Below are 22,352 nucleotides of genomic sequence, written 5' to 3'. Positions count from 1 at the left end.
TGTTCCGATTCCTGAACAAATTACTCTTTTGAACAGTTTTCTTAGTTTTTCCCGCTCCTCGTTTGTGTTCAGTTTCTTCACCTGTGTTCAGTTAATTATCCCATTAGTCCCAGTTCTTTTAAGCCCTGTGTTTTCCCTCAGTGTTGGTTGGTTGTCGTCGTCGATGTATGGTTGTGTTTCTAGAAGTCCTGGAGTTTTGTTCTTTTGGTTTTTTTATGTTGCAGAAAGTTAAATTTGTAAATAAATCAACTATACTGCTATTCTTGTTCCCTCGTCTTCAGTTACCTGCACACAAACCTGACACATGGGTTCATCATTTTATAATTTCCCACATCTACACAACTAAAATATACCCAAATGAATCGAAATCAATTCAATACTCAGCCCTAACATGATATTATTTCTGGAGAAGATTATGAAGCCTTCTGAACTTGTATATTTAATATGTTCATGGTTGAGGAGAATGATTAAACTTTGCACCACAATATTGTTAACAGCTTGTGAACAAACCTCAAATGTGTCCGGGCAGGTTTTCATTCATGAACGTCAAACGAAGAGATGGTGAAAGTCTAATTGAAAACAAACGACCTCTGCCTGACACAATTTATCAAACCCCATTGAATAAACATAAAAGAGAACTGAAAGTTCCATAGGAAAAACATTTTATTGAAAAACATTTTCAGTTTGTAACAGACTGGTGGAATGTGTGCCATTTCATTTCTATGACTTTTATAAGGGTTGCACGTCCTGACCAGATCTTACTGCGAGAGAAGGATGGACCACCGGGTAACGATAGCAACAGAAAGATAACAGGAAACTGAGAAGTAGGGGGAAAAACTCAAATGATAATACTGAGCTTGTTTACAAACTGGGTAGAAGAATCCAACAGAAAAAAAAAAGCAAAAACAAAGAACTAATTAAATAAATATCTATGGTACACACGTATGGCACAAATATGCAGCAAGCAGTCAGTTTGGCAATTCTCTATCTCATTTTCATTCTTAAACCAGATCACCATAGGAACAGTGCAAAAGGGTTGAGTGGGAGGGGTCTGACGAGTGCTAGCTAAAATACATAGCAAAAAATTCCAATTCTATACAAAAACATCTTAAGAGTTTATAAAAAAACGATTTATTGGGTTCGTCGTCAATATTTACACAAGTTATTTACCAAAAAAATTAGTACGCTCTCTTTTAACTGAAGTGATTCATGTTTTTTTTTTCTTAACTTTTTTTATTTGCTAGAAATGTGAGAATAAGGCTATTGTAACAACCGGGGATCCATATACAATACAAACAATAACGTATTTACAGCCTCTTACCTACAGATGTACGGTGCAAAAACTAGAGTCTCATGAAACTCAGCGTGACCATACAAGCAAGGCATTTTACAGTGGGCCGAAGACACTTCTCCCAGCGTTTCACAAACCTTCCGTTGACATCGGTGCAACATCTTACGCTACTAGTTAAGTCCTACCACTCCTAAAATGTTACAGGAACGTTTGCAACCAGCTTGCCGGGACAGTGTCTTCGGATTCAAAGAAACTAAGGAGATTGTCATATTTAGCCCATATGGGACAGCAACCGAACAGCAACATGTTTGTAGTTTTTGTAGTATGTTTGTCTTCTTTAGTTTAAAACAACTGCTCAGTCTTCAATATGTATGTGTGTGTGTGTTCATGTTTCACAGTTTACCTCGAACCTACAGCACAAAGTAAAAAAAAAAAAAAAAAGTAATAATAATAATAACACACCGGGGTTGTAGTGTTTTCTGATGCTGTATTGTTTCATTTAATTTTCAGTGGTTAAGAACACTTTCCATAGGTGAACGTATATCATCTTTTTTTCTCAATTGTTATAAAAATAAATAAAAATTGCATATTTGCAGATTTCGTAGCCTCTTACAGAGGCACAAAGCTCCGATCACACAAGGCTTGGCTTCTCGGTGAGATTCAAGAACCTCCATGAACAAGTAAAAACAAAATGGATGAACAGTTAATGTGCGCTTGTGGACATTTTCAAATCTCAAAGTCCACCTTTGGTGAATTACTTTAATTTCAATGTAAGAAACAAATGAAGATTGGCTGGCATTGCTCACGAAGCGGTTCACACAAATGACAACACACACACACGCAAGGAGTTCTGAAATCCACTGGGAGCTGCGGGTACGCTGGCCTCTGTTCGGTGACTTCCTCTCTAAAACGCACACTAAATCCACTTGTGAACTCCATCGATTATACTGTGTCTTTTCCCATCCAGAAACCTCCGACAATTTGAGCCTGAAAGATCCCATTTCATGCAATTTACTACATTTAGCCTGTGCTCGTTCTCATCTGGTATGCTAGCTAACCCACGTCTACTGCTTTCCTTCCAGATTAAGGGGCCTAATTTCAACTCAGAGCACATCTGAGCTTCATCAACTAAGACAGGCAGGCCAGAGAAGTTAGTTTAGTCAGGACTCTGTCAGACATGCCCTTCCTTTGGTCCGTTTCTGGCCCTTCCCTTTCATTCCTTTCGGCTATTTTAAAACCCAACATGCTGTTTTCCCTGAGGGCTCCTTCCAAAGCCGCCCCTACCCTGGCCATGAGCGAATGTGCTTTTTGTGCGGTTTGTGTGTATTTATGGTGAAAAGGCAGCTATTTGTGTATGGATCGATGGAAAAATGACACAATTGAGATGGAGAAATATCTGTTAACGAAAAGGATAACTCGAAGCTTGCATAATGTGCAGATTCGCCATAAATTATTCATTTTCTTGCTGCTTCACGCCGACCTGTCTGTATGCTATCATAAATAAGTTCTATGTGAACTTTTTCCAACCGGCTCGATCTACAGCTAAACAAATCCATAAAGAAAGGCTAATTAAATCTTTTTTTTCATTTAAAACTAAATAGTTATGATGCAATTTGATGTCCCTGTGCTTTTGAGCAAAAAAGTAGAGCAGCAGTTCCACTTTTCCACAACCTGCACTGGCCACTGGTGAGCGAGAGTGTTTGTGATGGCAGAAATACTAGAAAAACAGGAACTTTTGCAGCCACATGCCTGGGGAAGGCGGCCATTTTGCCAATAAGCCTTGAGTGATTCGCTACCTGCGATCTCTCTGTTTTAATGTGTTTGTACTGCATGTGGGCAAGGTGATGAGGCTTTCAAAGTGCTGCTAAAGTGTTCATGTGGGTCCTCCACCTTCCCAGCAGGCAACAGGACAGTAAGCAACTGTACCAAATATTGACGTTCGATCATTCCTTCCCTCTCTATCTCTCTCGGTCTTCCAGCACAGGCAGCAGACATATACAAAATGAAATGTGTATGTCTTCCACGCTACTAAACGGCACATGAACCAGCACAAAAGGATCTCTATGACGATACCTATTAGTCTTCTACCAAATGAATCTGCAAGTGGACTTCACTGGGAATGACAGAAAGAAATGCAAGTACGATGCATGACAATACAAAAGACTTCAAGTAAACATTGTGAGTCATTTTGTAGAGGTGAGTAAATGAGGAGAGCTAACGTAAATGAAAACAGTACGAGTGAACGTGCAAAAACAGATGGTGTCCATTCAAATGTCCAACAGTACGCTCCGGAGAGCTTCCTGCTTCCTCGTTAAATCCACTTCCTGTAGCTGTGACCAATGGGCTGCATTCACTTCCTGTTTGCGACGGATCAGCCAATCGGCCGAGCTTAATAAACAGCTCAAGTTCTTATTTCTTGCTGTGTGATACTGACATGTCACTTCTCTTCTCCATCTCCATGTGTTGTGTCTTTAAGGGAGATGATGTAGTAGACAAAAAAGAAGAATCATTTCCCTGACCTCTCTTTTCACGCCCACCCTCCAAACCCCCCTCTACCAGCTCGTCTGATTCACACACACTCCCTCGTACACACACTATAGTATCCAAAATAGTGCACGTCAATCCCCCAAAAGGGTGTCCGTTTTCCAATTTGTCATTTTCGATTAGTTTGTTCCTTTTTGAAGGTGCAAGAGCAGCGAATCAGGAGCGTCACTCCACCATCAGCAACATCTACTGTATACTGAGAGTAATAATCAGGATTATTGTAAAATAAACAAGAAACACCAAAAATAAGAGGGGGCAGGACGAGGATGAGCTTGGGCATCGATGCTGCCTACAGGGGGTTCATCAAGGGGCATGTGAGGGGTTAGAGTTAAACCGTCCAAAAGAAGCGTGTCCGTTTTCACACTTTATAATAGATGTTTGCTGGGCTCTGCGGCGGCATTTCCTGTACGATGTAAACTGGGTGCCCGTAATCGCCGCTGACTTTCTCGTAATGTGGGCAGAAGACGCTGTCAGCAGTCCGCAGTGGGATGATGATGTCGCTCGGCTCCGAGCCGTTGTTGTTGCCGCCGCCGCCGCCCCTCTTGGGCGTGGCTAGCGTGCTGAGTGACAGCGTGGTGGCATGCTGAGGTGAGTGTTTGCGATGGCGTCGTCGATACTTCAGCAGGAGGAAAACCAGCATGATAATTATGATGATGACGATGACGCTGGCTGAAGCAATGCAGGCGAACAGGGCGACCTCTGAGCCGATGACTGATGACGATTTATTTCCATCTCCCTTGTCTTCTCCATGATGAGATGCATCTAAGAGGGAAAATAACAATGTGAACTTAGCATAAAATCAATGAGCAACTAATATTAAGGGTCGTTCACACTAAGGATGATAACTATAACTATAAAGTTTTAATAATCATTCTATTTCTGAGAAAAGGGAAGTCCTACAACGGTAACATCAAAGAGGAACGATTTTCTAGAACAATTGTTTCCAGCACATTGATAGCCAATCAGAATCCACCTGACTTTATAAAGCTCGAGTTTTTAAAGTACCAGGCGACATAACGCTCTGTTTATTATAACCGTGTGTTGCAGTTAAGTTGGTTGGTGTGACTGCAAATATAGTTATCTTTATAGTTATTTGAATAATTATCATTCTTGGTGTGAATGGGACTTTAGACAAGAGAGGAAGTGGCACACTCATAACCAATTAAAAAGATGCCTTGACACAAAATAAAATGTCTTTTATGTATGGTGAAATAAATTAACATGTATTTATTTTTTAGATGCTTTTAATCCAAAGCAAATTCCAAAGGAGCGAAAACACAAGCGATTGATCATAAAAGAGCCGACGGTTTTAGCAGTGCCGTGAAAACAAATTTTAAAAAGAAACCAGACTACAAAGCTTGAGTAGAAGCATAAGTGCAGTATAGAAAATAAAGATAATTTGTATTAAAAAGTGCCTTTATCTAAATGGCTTAAATTAATTAGTTATGTGCTTGTGGATGTCATCAGTTTTCTAAAAGACATTTTGAACTCTCTAAATTGCATATTAAGGACAGATACCCTTTCAGAAACACTCTGTGTTCATTGAAAGCAGCGGACAGAGAGACCTAGCACGGCTTTGGTCTCCAGTGAGTTTGTCTGGGGCGGCCTGAGGCTGGCTGAACAGATGAGCTGCTAACACTCACACTGATTTACAAGTGGATTATTGTACCTAAGATGCTCCACTCAAATGACTTTGATGTCCATACGCTTCTAAGTGGAGGGAAAAAAGCTGAATTCTACGAATGAATGTGTTCCAGAACGTCCATCTTGCTCTGTCACATTAACGATTTGCTTGTCAGAAGGATTTTATGAGAACTAATCAGTGTGCATGCCGTTGTGACAGAGGGCTGGCACTTGCTCAGCAAAAAAGGGATGAAAACGCAGAGAGAATGATGAATCAGTGTGCGTCCTCTTACAGGTGTGTGAGGTGATAAAGTGTGTGACGTACCTTGCTTGTCAAGTACTTCATTCGATTTGGTGTCCTTGCCCCCTGCGTCGGGGTGTTTGGGAGGGTAACTGGTGGGGTATTCTTTGGGGGAAATGGGATCGGAGGGGTCTGCAAAACATAGATAAGAAACACATTCATCACTCTGATATATGTATGCATTTTCATGTGGAGAGCTATTACTTTCACACTGCTCAGCGTAATAAAAGTGTGCATGTGTGACTGATAGCGGCCATGAGAGTGAGTCTCGTGTGTGTGTGTGTCATTAAAAAACAACAGCCAGAATTAATCTAGTGACCTTCAGCATGTGTCTGTATGTTTGTGAGAAGGCCAGAAATTCAGTTGCTTGTGTTGTTGGGTGTGGCCTATAATAATTACTACGGATGTCACTGGTGAGGTTATTTATGAATTCATTAACACTGTCATTAATTACAGTGCAAGGTCTGTAGCAGGTTCGAAGGGCTTTGCTATTGTTTTACACCCTCGTGCCCACAGTTATTAGACACCCACATACACATGGCAATGGAAAGATTACTCACTTTGTCCAACCTTCATGATGATTTTCATTGACTTGGTTTTGCACACCCCTCCTTCCTGATTATCCAGCCCTTCCATCGTTCCATTAGATGTAGCTGAAAGATGACGACAAAAACAAGAGCTTTAGCAACATAGTATTAACATGCGTTGCTGTTATATATGCAAAATTGCAAATTCATTGAGATTGATCAAAGATGGTACAAGCTATCTACATGATGTAACTGCAACATTAACATAACAAATGAATATTCATGCAGCTTTATAAAACAGTCAAGTCTCTGTGCAGAACCTTCATAAATCATGAATCTAAACTTTTAGCAGCCTTATCTGTGCCATTTTTTGAATTAGATGTTTAAGTGCAAGGCAAAATTGTGTTTGTTTTGATGGTGAAAGATGAAATGGTCAGGGCCCCCGCTGAAAGTGCGGCACTGCTCTTTAACAATTCAATAGGAAATAAGAAGGATTAAAGGAATAATAAAAAGCTGATTTTGTTCACCAATGAGGCAAAGGCCTCTAGCACCAGGAGCGGTTGTTAATAATTTAGCGAATAAGGCACGGGGAGAGAGTGCTATTAATGAATGTGAGCTTTGGAGCGTGTTTACGAGTGCGTAACGCTTCAGCCACAGCAGATGTTTGTCAAGAAACAAGTGAGTGAGAACAAAATAGATTAAATAATAATAATTTGAAAAAAAAACAGTCCTCTATTTTTTTTAAGCAGATGTTGGACTGGCCTTAAAAACAAAGTGATGAAAACTAGTTTTCTATATGCTATTTGATGAACATGAAACAAATTTAATTTCACAATTAAAATAAGCAGAATTTAAATAAATTTGAACTGAATTACGCCATGTTTGTCGTCATTATCTGCCACTAAACAAACTAACAGCAGTATTCTGGCCACTGGTCCCACGTGTCCCATGTGGGCTTTTAACCGAACAATGCAGCTATGCCATGTGCGTGTGTGTGTGTGTGTTGTGTGTGTGTCCACGCCCAGCAGGCTTGTGGTCTATTGGGTCAGTAACACAGAGCTAACGAGCTGCCAAGGGCTTAATGTCTGGTCAGCGTCCAGAACAATGTGGCCTGCATTCAGAGAGAAAGAGAGAGGGTGAGACAGGGGAGGGCGGTGATGTTGGAGTCTATGAGGCGCCTGTCCCCCCATCATCACTTTTTTCCCCCAATGCTGCCACTTTGATGAAGCGTATGGAATGCGAATGTGAGTTTATGTGTACGCCATGTGACAGATATTTCTGTTCTCTGATTCTACTTCTTCTTTGTCTGTTTGTAAGGACTGCAGAATGACACCATCTCACTCTGTTAGTTCTTTGACCTGTGGCTTTTTAGTGTTGAGAAGAACACAAGCTCATTACATGTAAAGCTCCTTAAAAGCTTGCGTTCCTTTCAGTGTGTACATTTCATAAATCTGGGAAATGAGCCTACACACACACACACACACACACACACACACACACACACACACGCACACAAACACATCACTAAACAATAATCACATGATGATCTCACATTCCAGGTCAACAGTATATTCACCGTCACATGTCATTTAGTAGTAGTTTCAGTGACTGTTTGAAAGTTGATTAGGACACAGAGATACTCCTGAAGCACTTCTTCATAGAGTTGTAACCAAAAGAGGCCACTCACACAGGCACATAATTATCCTATGAAGCTCTCATAAAAACATGTCTAATTTTAGTTTACCTTAACCTAAGAAAACAGGTTTAATAAATAGCTTAATAATTTAATTTTAAAAAATAATTCTGAAAAAATTATTAGAGGTCAATGAAAAGTCTTCAAAAACCTCCCTTTGAGGGCATCCTCAGTTTAAAAAAGAGATTCATAAATAAAATCTGTTAATAAATTAATTGTATTCTAAAGCTGAAATGGTTTTATTTTAGCAGTATGATTTGGGTTTGGGTTCATCTGCAGTAAATAGTCTTATATAAAAACAACAGTAAAACTTTAGTTTAGGGTCCAATTCAAACTATGAACTAGTTGCTTATTAGCATGCATATTACTAGGATATTGGTGGTTTATTAGTATAAAGCACATATTAATGCCTTATTCTGCATGAGCATATTCTACATCCCTTAATCCTACCCAATACCTAAACTTAACAACTACCTTACTAACTATTAATAAGCAGTAAATAAGAGTTTATTGAGGCAAAAGTCTAGTTAATAGTTAGTTCATAGTGAGAATTGGACCCTAAACTAAAGTGTGACCAAACGACTTAGTAGAGACTAGGTTATGTCTTCAACTAGATAAATGTGTCTGTGTTCTGAAGGTAGACACAAAAAACCCGATACTGACACTCAAACCTGCTTGGTGAAACCCTATCAAACTCAAACAGGCTGTGAGATATGTAAAGTCCAGCCATGACAAAAGGGCAACCAGTGAGACAGGACCAGAAACTGACACTGTGCAATAGGCATTAAATGCGTATTTATCAAACATATAATTATTTTAAACATCCAATTATTTTTATTTTGTGTAATGCTTTAGCAATACAGCTACTCAAATCTGATTGTGAGTTGAGATGAGCTGAAGCTGTTGTAGCGGAGTTTGACCTGATCAACAGGGTCACAGAATGGTGAACAGCACTCAGGCCAGTAATGAGAGCTGACACACAAAAATACACACACACAAACATTGCACATCTACTCTAATAAGATATGGCACGGCACCTCGAAAAGCCCTCACTCCCTTTGAACAAAGCCAAACAACATGCCTCCCGCTTTGTGTCTCACTCTCTCAAAGTCAACAATGCTTTATTGGTATGATTGTTAACGTTTATAATATTGCCAAAGCGTATAAAGTACAGAAATGACAACACTGAAGTACATAAGAATAAAACATGAAACAAAATGGGGAAAATGTAAGTTAAAAATAGAATACAATGGAAAATAATTTGAACTGAATATATTATTTAATGTTATAAATCACTTAAAACTCATCAGTAATAAATGCTCATCATCGGTGGTGTCTGCTGACATGGTCTCTCCCTCAGGCAATGTTACATAACTAGCATTGTTCAGTATGGGGAAGTATGAAAACAAAACCAGAGAAGGTGGAATTCTTTCTCTCTATTTCTGGCCCTTAACCTGCAACTCAAATACCTGCCGTGCCGAGTGTTTCAGCCAATCGCAGGACACATTCAACTTTCTTACCGTTGTATTAGATTGGCACAATAGATGGATTTCAAGAATAACCACTCCCAGTCCTCTGTCCTATTATTGAAACGGAGGAAACAGTAATTAAAACTGCAGACGAAACCTCCATCACAAATTGCAAACAGATTTTTGGTACTTATGTAGGGACAAAATTACTGAGTGCACCTTTATGATTTATATAGATGTAGTTTGTCTCTGCATTCAGTTATCACATCTTTCTGCAAATCTGTTTTTTATGAAACATTCCTGCTCTCTCGCTCTCTCTCTCGCCATATTTAGATCACATATCTCTCTTTTTGCTCCCAGCTCGAGGGCAATCTGTCAGACCAGATCACATCAAGCTCATGTTCACACACTCACACACAATCATATCAGAGTCATCAGGATCAGGCTGCATATGAACAATAGAAGAGCCATTTTAAAGTTTGGTCAGCACACACAAACACACAACAGGGCTCAACAATAAAGCAATACAAATGTACGATGACCCTAGGGTCAGTGTGGGTGAGTTTAATGCCAGCTGACCGACTGCACGTTTTTATCATGTACATATTTTGAACCAGCAAACGTGTGTTTATATACATACTGTGCGTCAGTCATAATGTAGAAGAATGTTTGGTTACATTTTACAACAAGGTCCCATTTATAAACATTAGTTAATTAGTCATTAACTAACATAAACTAACAACGAGCAATACATTTGTTACGGTATTATTTATTAATCTTTGTTAATGTTAGTTAGGTTACACTTTATTTTAAGGTGTCTTTGTTACACTGTAATTATACATTTAAGTACTGAGTTATATGAAGTAACTACATGTACTTACTATAGTGTTAGGATTAAGGTTTGGTTTAGGGTTAGTTGCATGTGATTATGCATAATTTATAGTTATTATTACTAAAGTAACTACATGTAACATGTAACAATGTCACGGTAAAATAAAGTGTTACAGTTAGTTAATAAAAACACAGTCATTCATTGTTAGTTCATAGTGCATTAACTAATGTTAACAAATACAAATTTGATTTTAATAATGTATTAGTAAATGGTGAAATTAACATTAACTACTAAGATCAACAAATGCTGTAGAAGTATTGTTCATTCTTAGTTCATGATAACTAAATTAGTTAACTAATGTTAACAGATGAAACCTTATTGTAAAATGTTACAGATTTTTTTTTAAGTCTCTTAATCTCACCAAGGCTCCATTTATTTGATCAAAAAAAGTAAAAATAGTTACAATGTGGAATATGAGTATGATTTTAATTAACATAACTTTTCTATTTTAATGCATTTTAAAATGTAGGCTAATTTATTCCTGTGATGACAAAGCTGTATTGTCAGCATCATTACTCCAGTCTTCAGTGTCACATGATCCTTCAGAAATCATCTATAATATGCTGATTTGGCGCTCAAGAAACAATTCTTATTATTATCAATGTTGATTTTTTTTTTTTAATGATCCATTTCAGGATTTGATTAATGGAAAGTTCAAAGCAACAGCATGTTTTTATTTGAATAATTATAATATTAATATTTTAATACCAATGTAAAATTATTTTTACGTAATTTTTTATCAATCTAATTGCTGCATACTTGTATTGATTTCTAAAACCCACTGACCCCAAACTTTTTACATTAATATACTGTATTTGAATAAAATCTTTAACATTTTAACACAAAATATGTTGTTCAAAGATAGATGTTTAGCATATTTATGAGATTAATTTGTCATGCCAAGTAAAAATCTAAACTACTGGCCTAAAGAAAAACATCCTCGCACACAAACACACACACACACACACACACACACACACACACACACACACACACACACACACACACACACACACACACACACACACAGAGAGAGAGAGAGAGAGAGAGAGAGAGAGAGAGAGAGAGAGAGAGAGAGAGAGAGAGAGAGAGAGAGAGAGAGAGAGAGAGAGAGAGAGAGAGAGAGAGAGATGTTTGGCTTGCTGAACACATTTATAAGGGGCTGAAATCATCTGATTGGTTTCTGAGCAGATCCAATTGATTAAGACAGTGATTAAACTGAGCTATTAGGATTAAACTTTTTAATTAATGACTTATTGAATAAACCCCCCAACCACACACAGCAGATATATGTCACTGTGCTTCACAACTACACACACACAACCAGCTGTACACCAGGGCAATTATCATCTACAATGCAGCAAAATTAACTAATTTCTCTTTCTCCACCTCCTTATTCTCCTTTTCACTTTTCTCTCCACAAATTAGAGTCGCTTAAGAGAAACGGAGAGAAAATGATATAAAAAATGGATTTTCTCCTTATGCTGGAAGTGAACTCTCATTGTGAGAGAGAGAGCGCGAGAGAGCGGCTCAGGTCTGGGCGATGTGTTTGACGTTGTGTATCAAAGCGGTCTCTGTTTGTGTGTATTCCACTTGCTAGATCCCTGTGCTTCTCTATCACCTCACCCGCTGTTTATACAGCTTGCTTTGAGCCTGAAGTTTGTGTTGTGGCCAGGTGAGCAGTTATTGTTCTCGCAAATGTGAAAATTCAACCCAGATGCAAAACGATTCAAGGCAAGTAAGAGAAGGCATTTGTATTTGTGAACGTACGCATTCATGGTAAAATGCGACTCACAAACAGAAACTTGGCGTCTGGAACTAACAACCATTCCAACCGATGTAAAAAAACACTAGCAAATGTGATAAAAACGTGGCATTATTTGCACCACGACTCACTAAAACATAACTAATGTAGTTCACGCCGCAATGTCAACATTACCCCGATACTCAAAACCACATAAACAAATCCAAGCAAATGTAATTGGCTAGAACGGTGCGGCAACGGTGGTGTACAGAATACAGATATAACCGCCATCATACTCACAGATAATGTAGTAGTCTTTCCCCCTGAAGAACTCCAGGCCCCAAAGGTTTGGACTGAACTCTTGGAATTTGAGGGTGAATTTGACGTCCTGGTCCGGTTTGACGCAGTTGAGTAGAGGCGTGTCCGCCTTTGTGACCTGACAGGACTTTAGCTGTTCCAGAGGAACCATATAGAGTTTATAATACTCCACTCCTTCCATTGAACCACCCTCCACCCGTGGGCAAACTATGTCCATCTTATCCCCAATCTGTGGATACAGCACCAGACCCTGTCCTGGCACGAACCTTTGAGAAAAAGAGAGAGAGAGAGAGAGAGAGAGAGAGAGAGAGAGAGAGAGAGAGAGAGAGAGAGAGAGAGAGTGAGACACACCACAGATGATAAATCATATTCGCACTGTTCTCAGGATCAAAAGTACGCTGGATCATGAAGCATGGTGTTGATCAATAATTAAAAGAAGGGTGATAAATTATTTAGCAGTGACTATAAAGGATAAAACAGGTTCGGAAAAACTTGCTGGATCATAAAAACGTAGGAGACTGAGATGATCTTAAACTGCATGCTTGAGTGTTTTTAAGTTCCTTTATGATAAACCAGAAAAAGAAAATGGAGCAGCTAGAAAGAGACAAAGGTGTTGACTCATGGCTCATACTTAAGAATAAAGGTAAATAGTCACTCTGATGCCAAGTGCTCAAACAGCAGCGCTGTGAAAAGAAAATGATGTCATGAGAAATAAGGAGGAAAAAGTGCTGCAGCTCGAATCAGGCGACACTCCCAGCCATCCGCCTCAAGGGACTAAAGCAGGAGTAGATGGGAAAACTGTGTGTGTGTGTATTTGACGTGCAACCGGGTAGCTGTCAGGACTATCTGTACGACAGATCTAGCCATGCAAATCCTCTCGAGCCGAACACTGGATTGCTATCTTGCTCATGTCTTATCTCTACGCTAGCTTATTTAAAAAGCCAAGAATAGTTTGCTCGCATATGTTCGTGGTGTGTTTGAATATTTGCCTTGGGATCATTCAAAAGAATAGGGCGAGACTCATAAATTCCCCAAGTACAACATGTTCACACCTCAAAAGTTTACACACACACACACACACACACACACACACACACACACACACACACACACACACACACACACACACACACACACACACACACACACACACACGCACACACACACACACACACACACACACACACACACACACGCACACACCTATAAAACCAAAATTCCACACTGTTTTCCCAAAAGGAAATTGCTAGAAACATGTTCGACAGTACATTTTTCCACTCTTCTCACAGTGAATGTCATAGGAGAACCATTCTGGGTTTAGTGAACCTTTCAGTGAATAGTTTTTCTTTGAACATTTTAATAATCAGAAGAATCTTCGAAAAAAACAGTCCATGGAAGTTAATGGTTCATTCATAGAACAAATCGATGCCAATAAAGAACATTTAAAGAGTGTACATTCACATATACCACATGCTGACTCTATTAACATCTATTTTATTGCATTTAATGGGCAAACAAGCACAACTGAGCTGTGAATAGGGAGAGATATAGGCCAAATGCAGCATGCTAGATGCGATAGACATCTTGCAGCCCACAGTCATTATCCTAAACCACAGGGTATACAAGGTCACCCCGCAACCCATACACACACATTCTGCTAAAAGGGTTACTAGTCTGTTGTTATAGTTTTGAGGGAGTAGGTTGTAAAAGTGGAGGGTAGTTGAACAAATAAAGCCAGAGGTCACACTCATGTTTGTAAATGGCTTTAATCCTTGTCTAAAAGACACACTTTAACCCCCCAACATTAGCCTTGGTGATTCTCCCAGTGGTCATAAATATTCTGGGACATGTGAATGTGAAAAAGAAAAGGATGACAGAATAAGGGTTTGCACACGTTTAACACAGACCGCTCATCCTGTTAACAAGACTGCAGCTGCACACAGAGAAGCCATTAAGTCGGAAAAGGCGCGCGTGTGTGTAAGAGCGAACGGTCAAGACACGCAGTACATTCTAAGAAGACATGGCAGTGCCATTTGAGGATGTTTCTACGTAATTTAATTTGTGATCCACATTTTTTCCATCATATATCTCAATTTTTTGCATTGGTTTTCTCTTTTCTCTTTTTCTTCTTCCCACTGACTCATGTACTCAACCTCTGATTGAAATATTCATTTTTGGCAGCATTTCTAAAAGCACTACAAAATGAAGGCATTTAAATAAAGTTGGCCATAGACATTAAAGGAAAAGAAAATAACTTACTAACAGCGGCTAATGAGTATAAGACTTTCAGGACTCTCTCTCTGGCAACTTACACACAATATAAAACTGAAGCTGAGAAACAGGTGGGCTGGATGTACAGCTGAAAGGAGTAAAGGAGAAAAAGAGTAAAGGATAAGACATCTGTTTTTTTATTTCCTTTTTTTAAGGACTTCTTAGGGGTCAAAATACAGATTAATTTGCTAAAACCAACACCTATGTTCCGGATAAACATGTTCAATAGTTTTTTAAACCAATGATTTCATAAATCTCACTTTCTTTAAATACGGCTTTTACATATGAATCTTTGTCCATCAGCTTTTCTCTTTCTTTCTTTTCCCATGTTAATCTCTGGCTGTGTGGGCCGAGCCGTGACACAGTGACAGCAGTAGCCTAATCCTGCCCCAATAGGAACACAGCGCTTTAACCCAAAGATCTGAAACAACGCAGGGCGACGGACGCATATGGGCGGAGGCAACATAAGCTGTTTGACTTTCAATCATCAGACCAATATGGAGGTTCATTGGGCATAGAAAGACGTTGATGGAAAGCGAGGGACAAAAGAAATCGACAGACATCTCGCGGTTTAATCGCTCCATCATGCTTTGCAACAGAGACCTGCGTCGGGTGAGAAGGCAAAGCAACCAGACAGGCGCCTTATTCCTTTGTCACCCTATCCCTTCATTCTTTCCTGGTTTTCTCATCCATTCAATCCGTAATCCCGAAAGACCCAGTCAGCTCTCCTCTCACATTTCAGAGCAACATGAATGCCATTTTAATAATCAACGTTTATTCTCTTTGTTGCGTTACTAGACGTCACACTTTTCCCTCATTCCCTTTCATTTTTCTCTTCTCTCTCTCTCTCTCTCTCTCCCAGCAGCGAAACAATCCCACCCATCCGCTAATAATGACGACAAATTTGGAAAATGATTAACTCAGCATTTAAATCATAACAGCCTTTCGCCAGCAGTCTATCATTAAGTTCTTGCACCCCTTAACGCAAAAGGGGGGAGGGGTAGTTATTATTCATTGCCCCTCATTCATTCATGCTGTATCTGCATCTGTATGAAGCCATGGATGTGCCCCCGTCAGAACCCTGCTAAGCGATGTAATCTCCTAATGAAGAGAAGGGGGAACCTCCTTTGACTGAAAACGTGTAGAGCAGACTGCTTTTGTTTCTCCACCTCCGACAAAATGGATTACCAGAAGGAATAAGAATGAGAGGGAGAGAGAGAGAAGGGGAGGTGGGGGTCTTTACATGCCTGATACATCCAAGGTAAAGTAGTGGAGGGGTAAACAGCAGTGCACAGTCTGCACACTAGATTGACACACATTTTTGCAACGGGAGGAAAGAAAAAAACAGCTCAGTGATTCAGTATTATGGGAGTTGGTGATGTTGTCTTGTGTACAGAAGGCCATAGGGAGTAGAGTACAGATTTTCAGCACACTCCTCCCATAATGCATCATTGATACTTTAGACGAAGGCATGCCCCATAGGATTGTTCGGTACTTACAAACTTAGTACCTATGGGATTTCACTCTAATCATCAGACAGTAAGTTTTTACTTAGAGTTTATTGAGCATTTGTGTATCTAAAATGAAATCGGAGTCGATAGAAGACGGGAGTCAGGTCCTTAGTTCATCTATTATTAAAAATGAATTCATATCATGAAATACTTTATTGCCAAAAGAAAGCAAGAAAGCAGAAAGAAAGAAAGAAGGAAGAAAAGAAAGAAGGAAAGAAAGAAAGAAAGTGTAACAAGGATCCTGCGATCCCCGACAGTTTTGCTGTTTATCTTGTCTGGTGGTAAAAATACAGCCGCCAACGCTAATAATGCTATTGGTGCCATCACCCTTTAGTCCTGCGCTACAGAGAACTATACATTGAAATATCCCAACAGAAGGGCAGGAATGTGTGAAGTGAGCAATTCCATGGAACGCCAGCTTGCCTGGGAGAATAAGGCCTGCCTATATACAGTGAAATACAACAGAGAGACATGCCGTAGTAAATTCATGGTCACTCGGAGTCTACATCAATGAAGATGTCACAATAGATAACAACACCATGGCGAGACTTAACATTCAGTGTCAAGCTAATATACAAATATAATTAATTTAAATAATTGTGTAATTACAATTACAAACTATTCCATAATATAATTCCGTACTAAGTACGATTACTTGATACTTAGATATAATCACCCATAAACGTTTAAACACTAATGTGAAATGCAATGAACAAGCTTACTTAGCTCTATAACAGGAATCTAAAATACTCACACACTTTTTACCACAGAATTGCCATGACCGTTCATAATTAGATGTTTTTTATATTGAACTAATCTTTAAAATTAATTACATTTTACTCTACAAGAGGACATAGTGCAATACTTTGTGAAATATACATATTTTAAAACACTAAGTTATAAAAATGTATCAATAGAGATGCTTACGACATTTCCATCACTTATCAACATCGATTAAAAATATGGTTAAAACATTAGTAATTTTAACTGTTAAAGTTCCCTATAGAGTATTTTATAAAAAAGAAAAGTTTAAAAGAAGTTCGTATATAGAAGTACTGTAAAAGTAAGTAGAGTGGGCCAATCATGAGCACATTCAGCAAAATTGAATCTCTCAATGCAACACGTCATCTTCTTTATCCCCTCACGGCAGAGTTTAAATACAGCAACAAACAGTCGCCTATTCCTTCATCGTGCATCCATAACAACGTGTTTTCTCTCTCATGATCATTTAGACCAAACAATAATTGGATTACTGGGTTTTTGTATTTATTATAGATAGATAGATAGATAGATAGATAGATAGATAGATAGATAGATAGATAGATAGGATCTGTAAGAAGATCCGAAGATTCTCTCAACAATGCAATCGCTGCTCATCCTGTGCAGAGCAAATCCTTTTAGATCAATTACACTCTTATTAATTAACGTACTTAAGGACGCTTGCGACACGCCAGTGGACTAAAGACAGCCGCTACTGTTTGTAATAAAGACCTTGATTATCAACACAGGGCACCTGTTATGCGGTTTATCCTTCCTGCCCCTTGCTCCACCGGCTACATGCAGGGGTAAAAGAGAGGAGTCTTTTCTATTTAAAAAAAAACGGGCCGAGAGCGAAAGTTTAATTATTAAAAGAGCGTGGAGTTTCTCCAAGAAGCGCTCGAGTCCCCTTCGGACTCCAGCGTTACGATTTTTTAATGCATGATTCAGTGTCGATGTGCTATGCGTGTGCTCGTCTTGACATTTCCACGACTGACTTTGCAGTCAATGAGGGGAAAAAATATGCCTCTTTTAAATGCGACTACTTTTACATTTTAGAAAAAAATAGGTAATTCAGAGATGAATCAGAGCTTTTTAGAAAATTGTACACGCATTAACTTTGATAGGCTTATTCATCACGCCTAAAAACTAGAATAAACCAAAGCTGGTATGTTAAAGTAACGTTAGCCTAAACCAGGACTAGGTGAAATCATGAAAACAATGAAAAAGAAACATTTGCTAAATAAAAAAAAATAATTGCTTGGATGCCTGATTTTCTATCATTGTGATGGTGAGAATTACACAAACATTTTCTGAGGTAAGTTAACGTTAAAGGACTTTGGGCCTAACGTTACGCCGTTCAATAAAAAATATGCCCTAGTTGGAAATGTAACCAAAATTTGTTGAATAAACATTTTATATTTGTCTTTATAAACATGAAATACCACTCCTACGATTTCCTTTAATTGTTTTTGTCGAAATAATTTCATGTCATGAAATAACTAACATCACTGTGGGTAAAAATCCTCTTAGATTGATGACCTGAGGTCCTGTGGGGCCATTCAAAAATATATATTTTCTTCCTTTCTCCCTCAAATTTACAAGTTAGCAGCAGGAACTGTAAATTACTGTGAAACAATATTATTTTTGTTATATTAATGTACTAAACCCCTGTGAGTGGAAACAACGCGTCACCCCCCTCTGCTCGATGATCCAAATCACCTGCTATTAATTTTCATTTTACAGTAATAGATGAACGCGTTAACACCGTACGGTGGCATTTATGCTCCTTAAGTGTAACGTTAGGCTATTTTTTTCTTTTACCGACATCACCCACTTTCAGAGTGTTGCTCTAAGGCAGTGGGAGAGGGTTAGATGTGACTGACGGAGCTCTACCGCCTCGCGCACTTACTTGGTATTCGTGGTGTTCCAGTATATGGAGTCCAGGATGAGCGCGCGGGACAGGTTCACCTTGCACGCGATGAATAAAACTCCGAAGTAATATCTCCACAGAGAGTCGCCCATGGTCCGTTACGACCGTTACGGTCAAATTCCGTTTCCGCGGGAATTTCTAATTCGGAAAAAAGAAAGCGTCTTGTGGAGTGCTGCTTGTGACAATCCAAACTCAATATCCCCGCTCCAGGAGAAAAGTAAAAAAAAAATGCTGAATTTGAGCCCGGTTAGAAGTGAACCATCCCGTTGGGAAGAGCTACTCCTCTATTAGTCCTGCTCGAGATGAGATAGAGCAGCACCGTGGACAGTGGGCAGTTTCTCATTCGGTGAAAAATACGACTGAGTGGAGCACTCTCCGATCAACCGGCCGTGGGGAGCACGTACATTCCTCACAGGAAGGCGACCCGTGTCGTCGCCGCCGTAGTGCTGGATGTCCGTGGAGACATGGAAGTTAATCCCCCCGGAGTGTGGATAACAAGCCAAGCAGGTACCAATTCCAAATACGAGGTATTCCGTTCAGGCAAACGAGGGGAAACACCACCAGAGTTCCCAAAATGATTAAGGCAAGACTTAAATAATTGTAGCCTGTTTGATGAAGCAAAAAATAAATAAAAAATAAGAAGAATGACTAATGGTTGAAAATAAAAATAAAATAAAATGAAAGGATGAAGTCAAATGAAAGTTCTCATGGGTCGCCGTGGAACCCGCACAGTAGCAGAGAACAGCTGCGGCTCGAACCCTGCAGGTCCGGATTGAAATGCTGTGCGCGTGAAGTGCGGGACTGCTCCGTTCTCTGCGCGATTCTGTACTGCAAGTAACAGCTAACGTCTACAACACGGAATATTTGTCAGAGCGAGTTTTTCGATGACTCCTCCCACCTAGTCTCCCATTGGCCTAGGAGAGAAGCCTGTCAATCAAGCGGTCGCCCGGCGACTGGTCGAGCAATGAGAGAATATATCGGACTTCAGGTCGCCAACCCAGATTTCAGTTTAGAGATTAATGACTTTTCTGCATTTCAAAGATAACTCGTGATAGAATGTGTATAATCGCAACTGTTACTATAACGACATAAAAATAATAATAATTAAAAAAAAAAACAGCAAGCCGTAATAACTATTAGGTACTAATAACTTCATAATATACTACCTTCATGCTTACTAATAATTGGTACTTGGACTAATGTTCAATCACTATTATTTCTCGTTATTATACTTTATAATGTCACTATGTTTCTATTAAATATTAATTGTTTTTATTATATGTTTATTATACTCCCGCATGGCCAATCATTTTAAAATAAAGGCATTCATTTAGGTTGAGGTCGAGAGAAAGCTGCCTGCTGAATGCGAGAGGGATTGATTCAGCAGTCAACAGCGCCCACTAGCGGTCATGAAGAACCAACTCAGACTTCAAGTAAGTACATTTGACTATTCTTCTTACATTTGTTTATGTATCAATTAAATGACAGGTTCAACATGACAATTTCGCACTATATTTGTATTTTAAACTGACAAAATATCAAATCATTTAATTTAATTTAGAGTAGCCTATGATGATTTACACAGCATACATTAGGCTACTCTTAAATAAAATTAGCTGCAACCTATGGTTCAGTTTTATTTGTCAGATGCAGTTATCAAATGCTGTACTGTTTTCGCAAACGGAACAATTTAAATAAAATAATTTAAATAAAAATAAACTATTTTAAGTATAAACAGTAGGCTACAGTAGTAACAAAGTAATAAACCTGTTTTCAAACTGTAAAAACTAGATATATATTATATTACATTAATTATTCTACTCTATTCTATTATATTATTCAGACTGTTTTAACTACTAAGTTAATAAACCGGCCATGTCTGGTATTTAGGAAGCACGCCAAAAGATAAATTATGACGAAAGTAAAGAAAGCAGGTGTGAAAAGCATTCACACTTTCCAAAGGCTGTAATTGAATCAGCATTTACTGTTATCGGTGTGTATTTCTTCCCTGGCTTAAGAGACCATCAAACGAGCAGATTCCACATCGAAGCGATAATTAACACACTACACATGCTGAATACACAGACTGATTGCTGAGCATTGATAAAGCGCTGTATTAACGTGTTAGGCTACATCAAAGCAACGCCAATTGCCTGTTTATGACATCTATTTGTCCAGGCATCTAATGTAGGCCAGATTAGCCTACACTTATTGTGCTAAATAAAGACATATTTTGTCAATAAGCACTGACTTGGAAGTGCACAATTAAATAGACAAACTTAAAACTGTGTTTCAAGCACCACTTACAAAGAGCTCCGAGCCTCCAAAGGTAATAAATTATTTACTTTGTGCAATGGTAGTGTGTTTCTGAGAATGCTCCCACACTACCAAACAAAAGCAAACAATAAGACGAGCTAACACAATTCCAGAAGAAGGTTTCCCGACGGGAAAACACGGAAACGACGATTTCCTGAGCTATCTTAAAAATAACCAACGCAGATGAGCTGTTAAGTAAAGAGGTAAACGTGCAATTTCTAGCATATGTTCTTTTCTTTAATTCTCTACCAGAACAAACACCGTTAGTTAATTTTAATAACTTTTGCCATTAATCTTATTCCATGTGCATATATAGCTATAATAGCCTAAATAACACTTCGATGGAAACATATTAAAACATTTCTGATAAAGACATTTTGTTTATAACTAGCCTATAACTTGTTTTGTTTTATAACTTGAAATTGTTTTTCCTGACATTTAAATATTTAAACTCATTTTCATTATCAATTTAAACATCTCAATCTAAACGTTCCCAACGTGTCTTGACACTCCGTAAATTAAAAACAAACAACGCTTCACACGTTAAAGATAAACTCTGAGCAACTTCTCAGCTCTTTGAAATCACAGGGTCTGATCGATGTTTATTCAGTTGCACGCGAATAATCTCACGGTCCGTGGGTCCCTCGGAGCCTAGCGTGATCAAACAAAGTATGCTTCACTTACGAGAAAACACCTGCCGGCCTCCTTACACACAAGCAACAGTCAAGTATGCGCATTTCTCAATTTTTGGTCAAACTTTACGCTTCTGAGCAGATCATAATAGCTGTTATAACTTCTGTTTTGTGGTTAACACTATTCACTCTTAATGTCAATAAGGGAATTGTGGAGTTCAGAGCGCGCAGTGCAGATACGAGCACAGTTTCGGCGATACATTACATCAGTAGTTCATCAGCGCTGCATTGTTAAAGCTGACAGTGACTAATACATCCGAGACTGTATCATGCGGGCTCGTCAAAAATCACACGTCTGTGACAAAAGAGTTTGCCAACATTTCCATTAGTCTCACACAGGACACCTGAGAACCGTAGGCAGCGTCCAGAAGTAACCTCGAGGTCAATCCTTGATAAGAGGAATCATAAATAAACTGAAATGCAGATTGACGTTGGTACTCACTTCTGTCTTTAACTCTAGTTCACTAAATT

At 38.9% G+C, this 22,352-nt stretch overlaps 1 protein-coding gene across 2 annotated transcripts; it reads right to left on the bottom strand.

The window, feature by feature from the left end:
* Positions 1–645: 645 nt before the first annotated feature.
* efnb2a (ephrin-B2a) lies at positions 646–19,730 on the bottom strand. 2 transcript variants are annotated; one of them, XR_013197161.1, is made up of 6 exons: positions 18,853–19,730; positions 12,385–12,668; positions 6,320–6,412; positions 5,784–5,891; positions 1,546–4,597; positions 646–1,409 (listed from the first exon to the last, which is right to left on the bottom strand). XR_013197161.1 is itself a non-coding variant. In XM_077216351.1 (5 exons), exons 1-5 carry the CDS (start codon positions 18,963–18,965, stop codon positions 4,194–4,196), a joined length of 1,002 nt encoding a protein of 333 aa, XP_077072466.1. In that variant the 5' UTR covers positions 18,966–19,730; the 3' UTR covers positions 646–4,193. The 2 variants fall into 2 exon arrangements, 1 of the variants encoding a protein (XP_077072466.1); XM_077216351.1 differs by having other exon boundaries at positions 646–4,597.
* Between the last annotated feature and the right edge of the window lie 2,622 nt (positions 19,731–22,352).

The sequence above is a fragment of the Siphateles boraxobius genome, unplaced genomic scaffold (assembly GCF_051911475.1).
Source record: "Siphateles boraxobius isolate OS27281-9 unplaced genomic scaffold, OSU_SipBor_1 7, whole genome shotgun sequence".
NCBI lineage: Eukaryota > Metazoa > Chordata > Actinopteri > Cypriniformes > Leuciscidae > Siphateles > Siphateles boraxobius.
The sequence above is the reverse complement of the archived record's forward strand: the minus strand, read 5'-3'. Positions and strand labels throughout refer to the sequence as shown.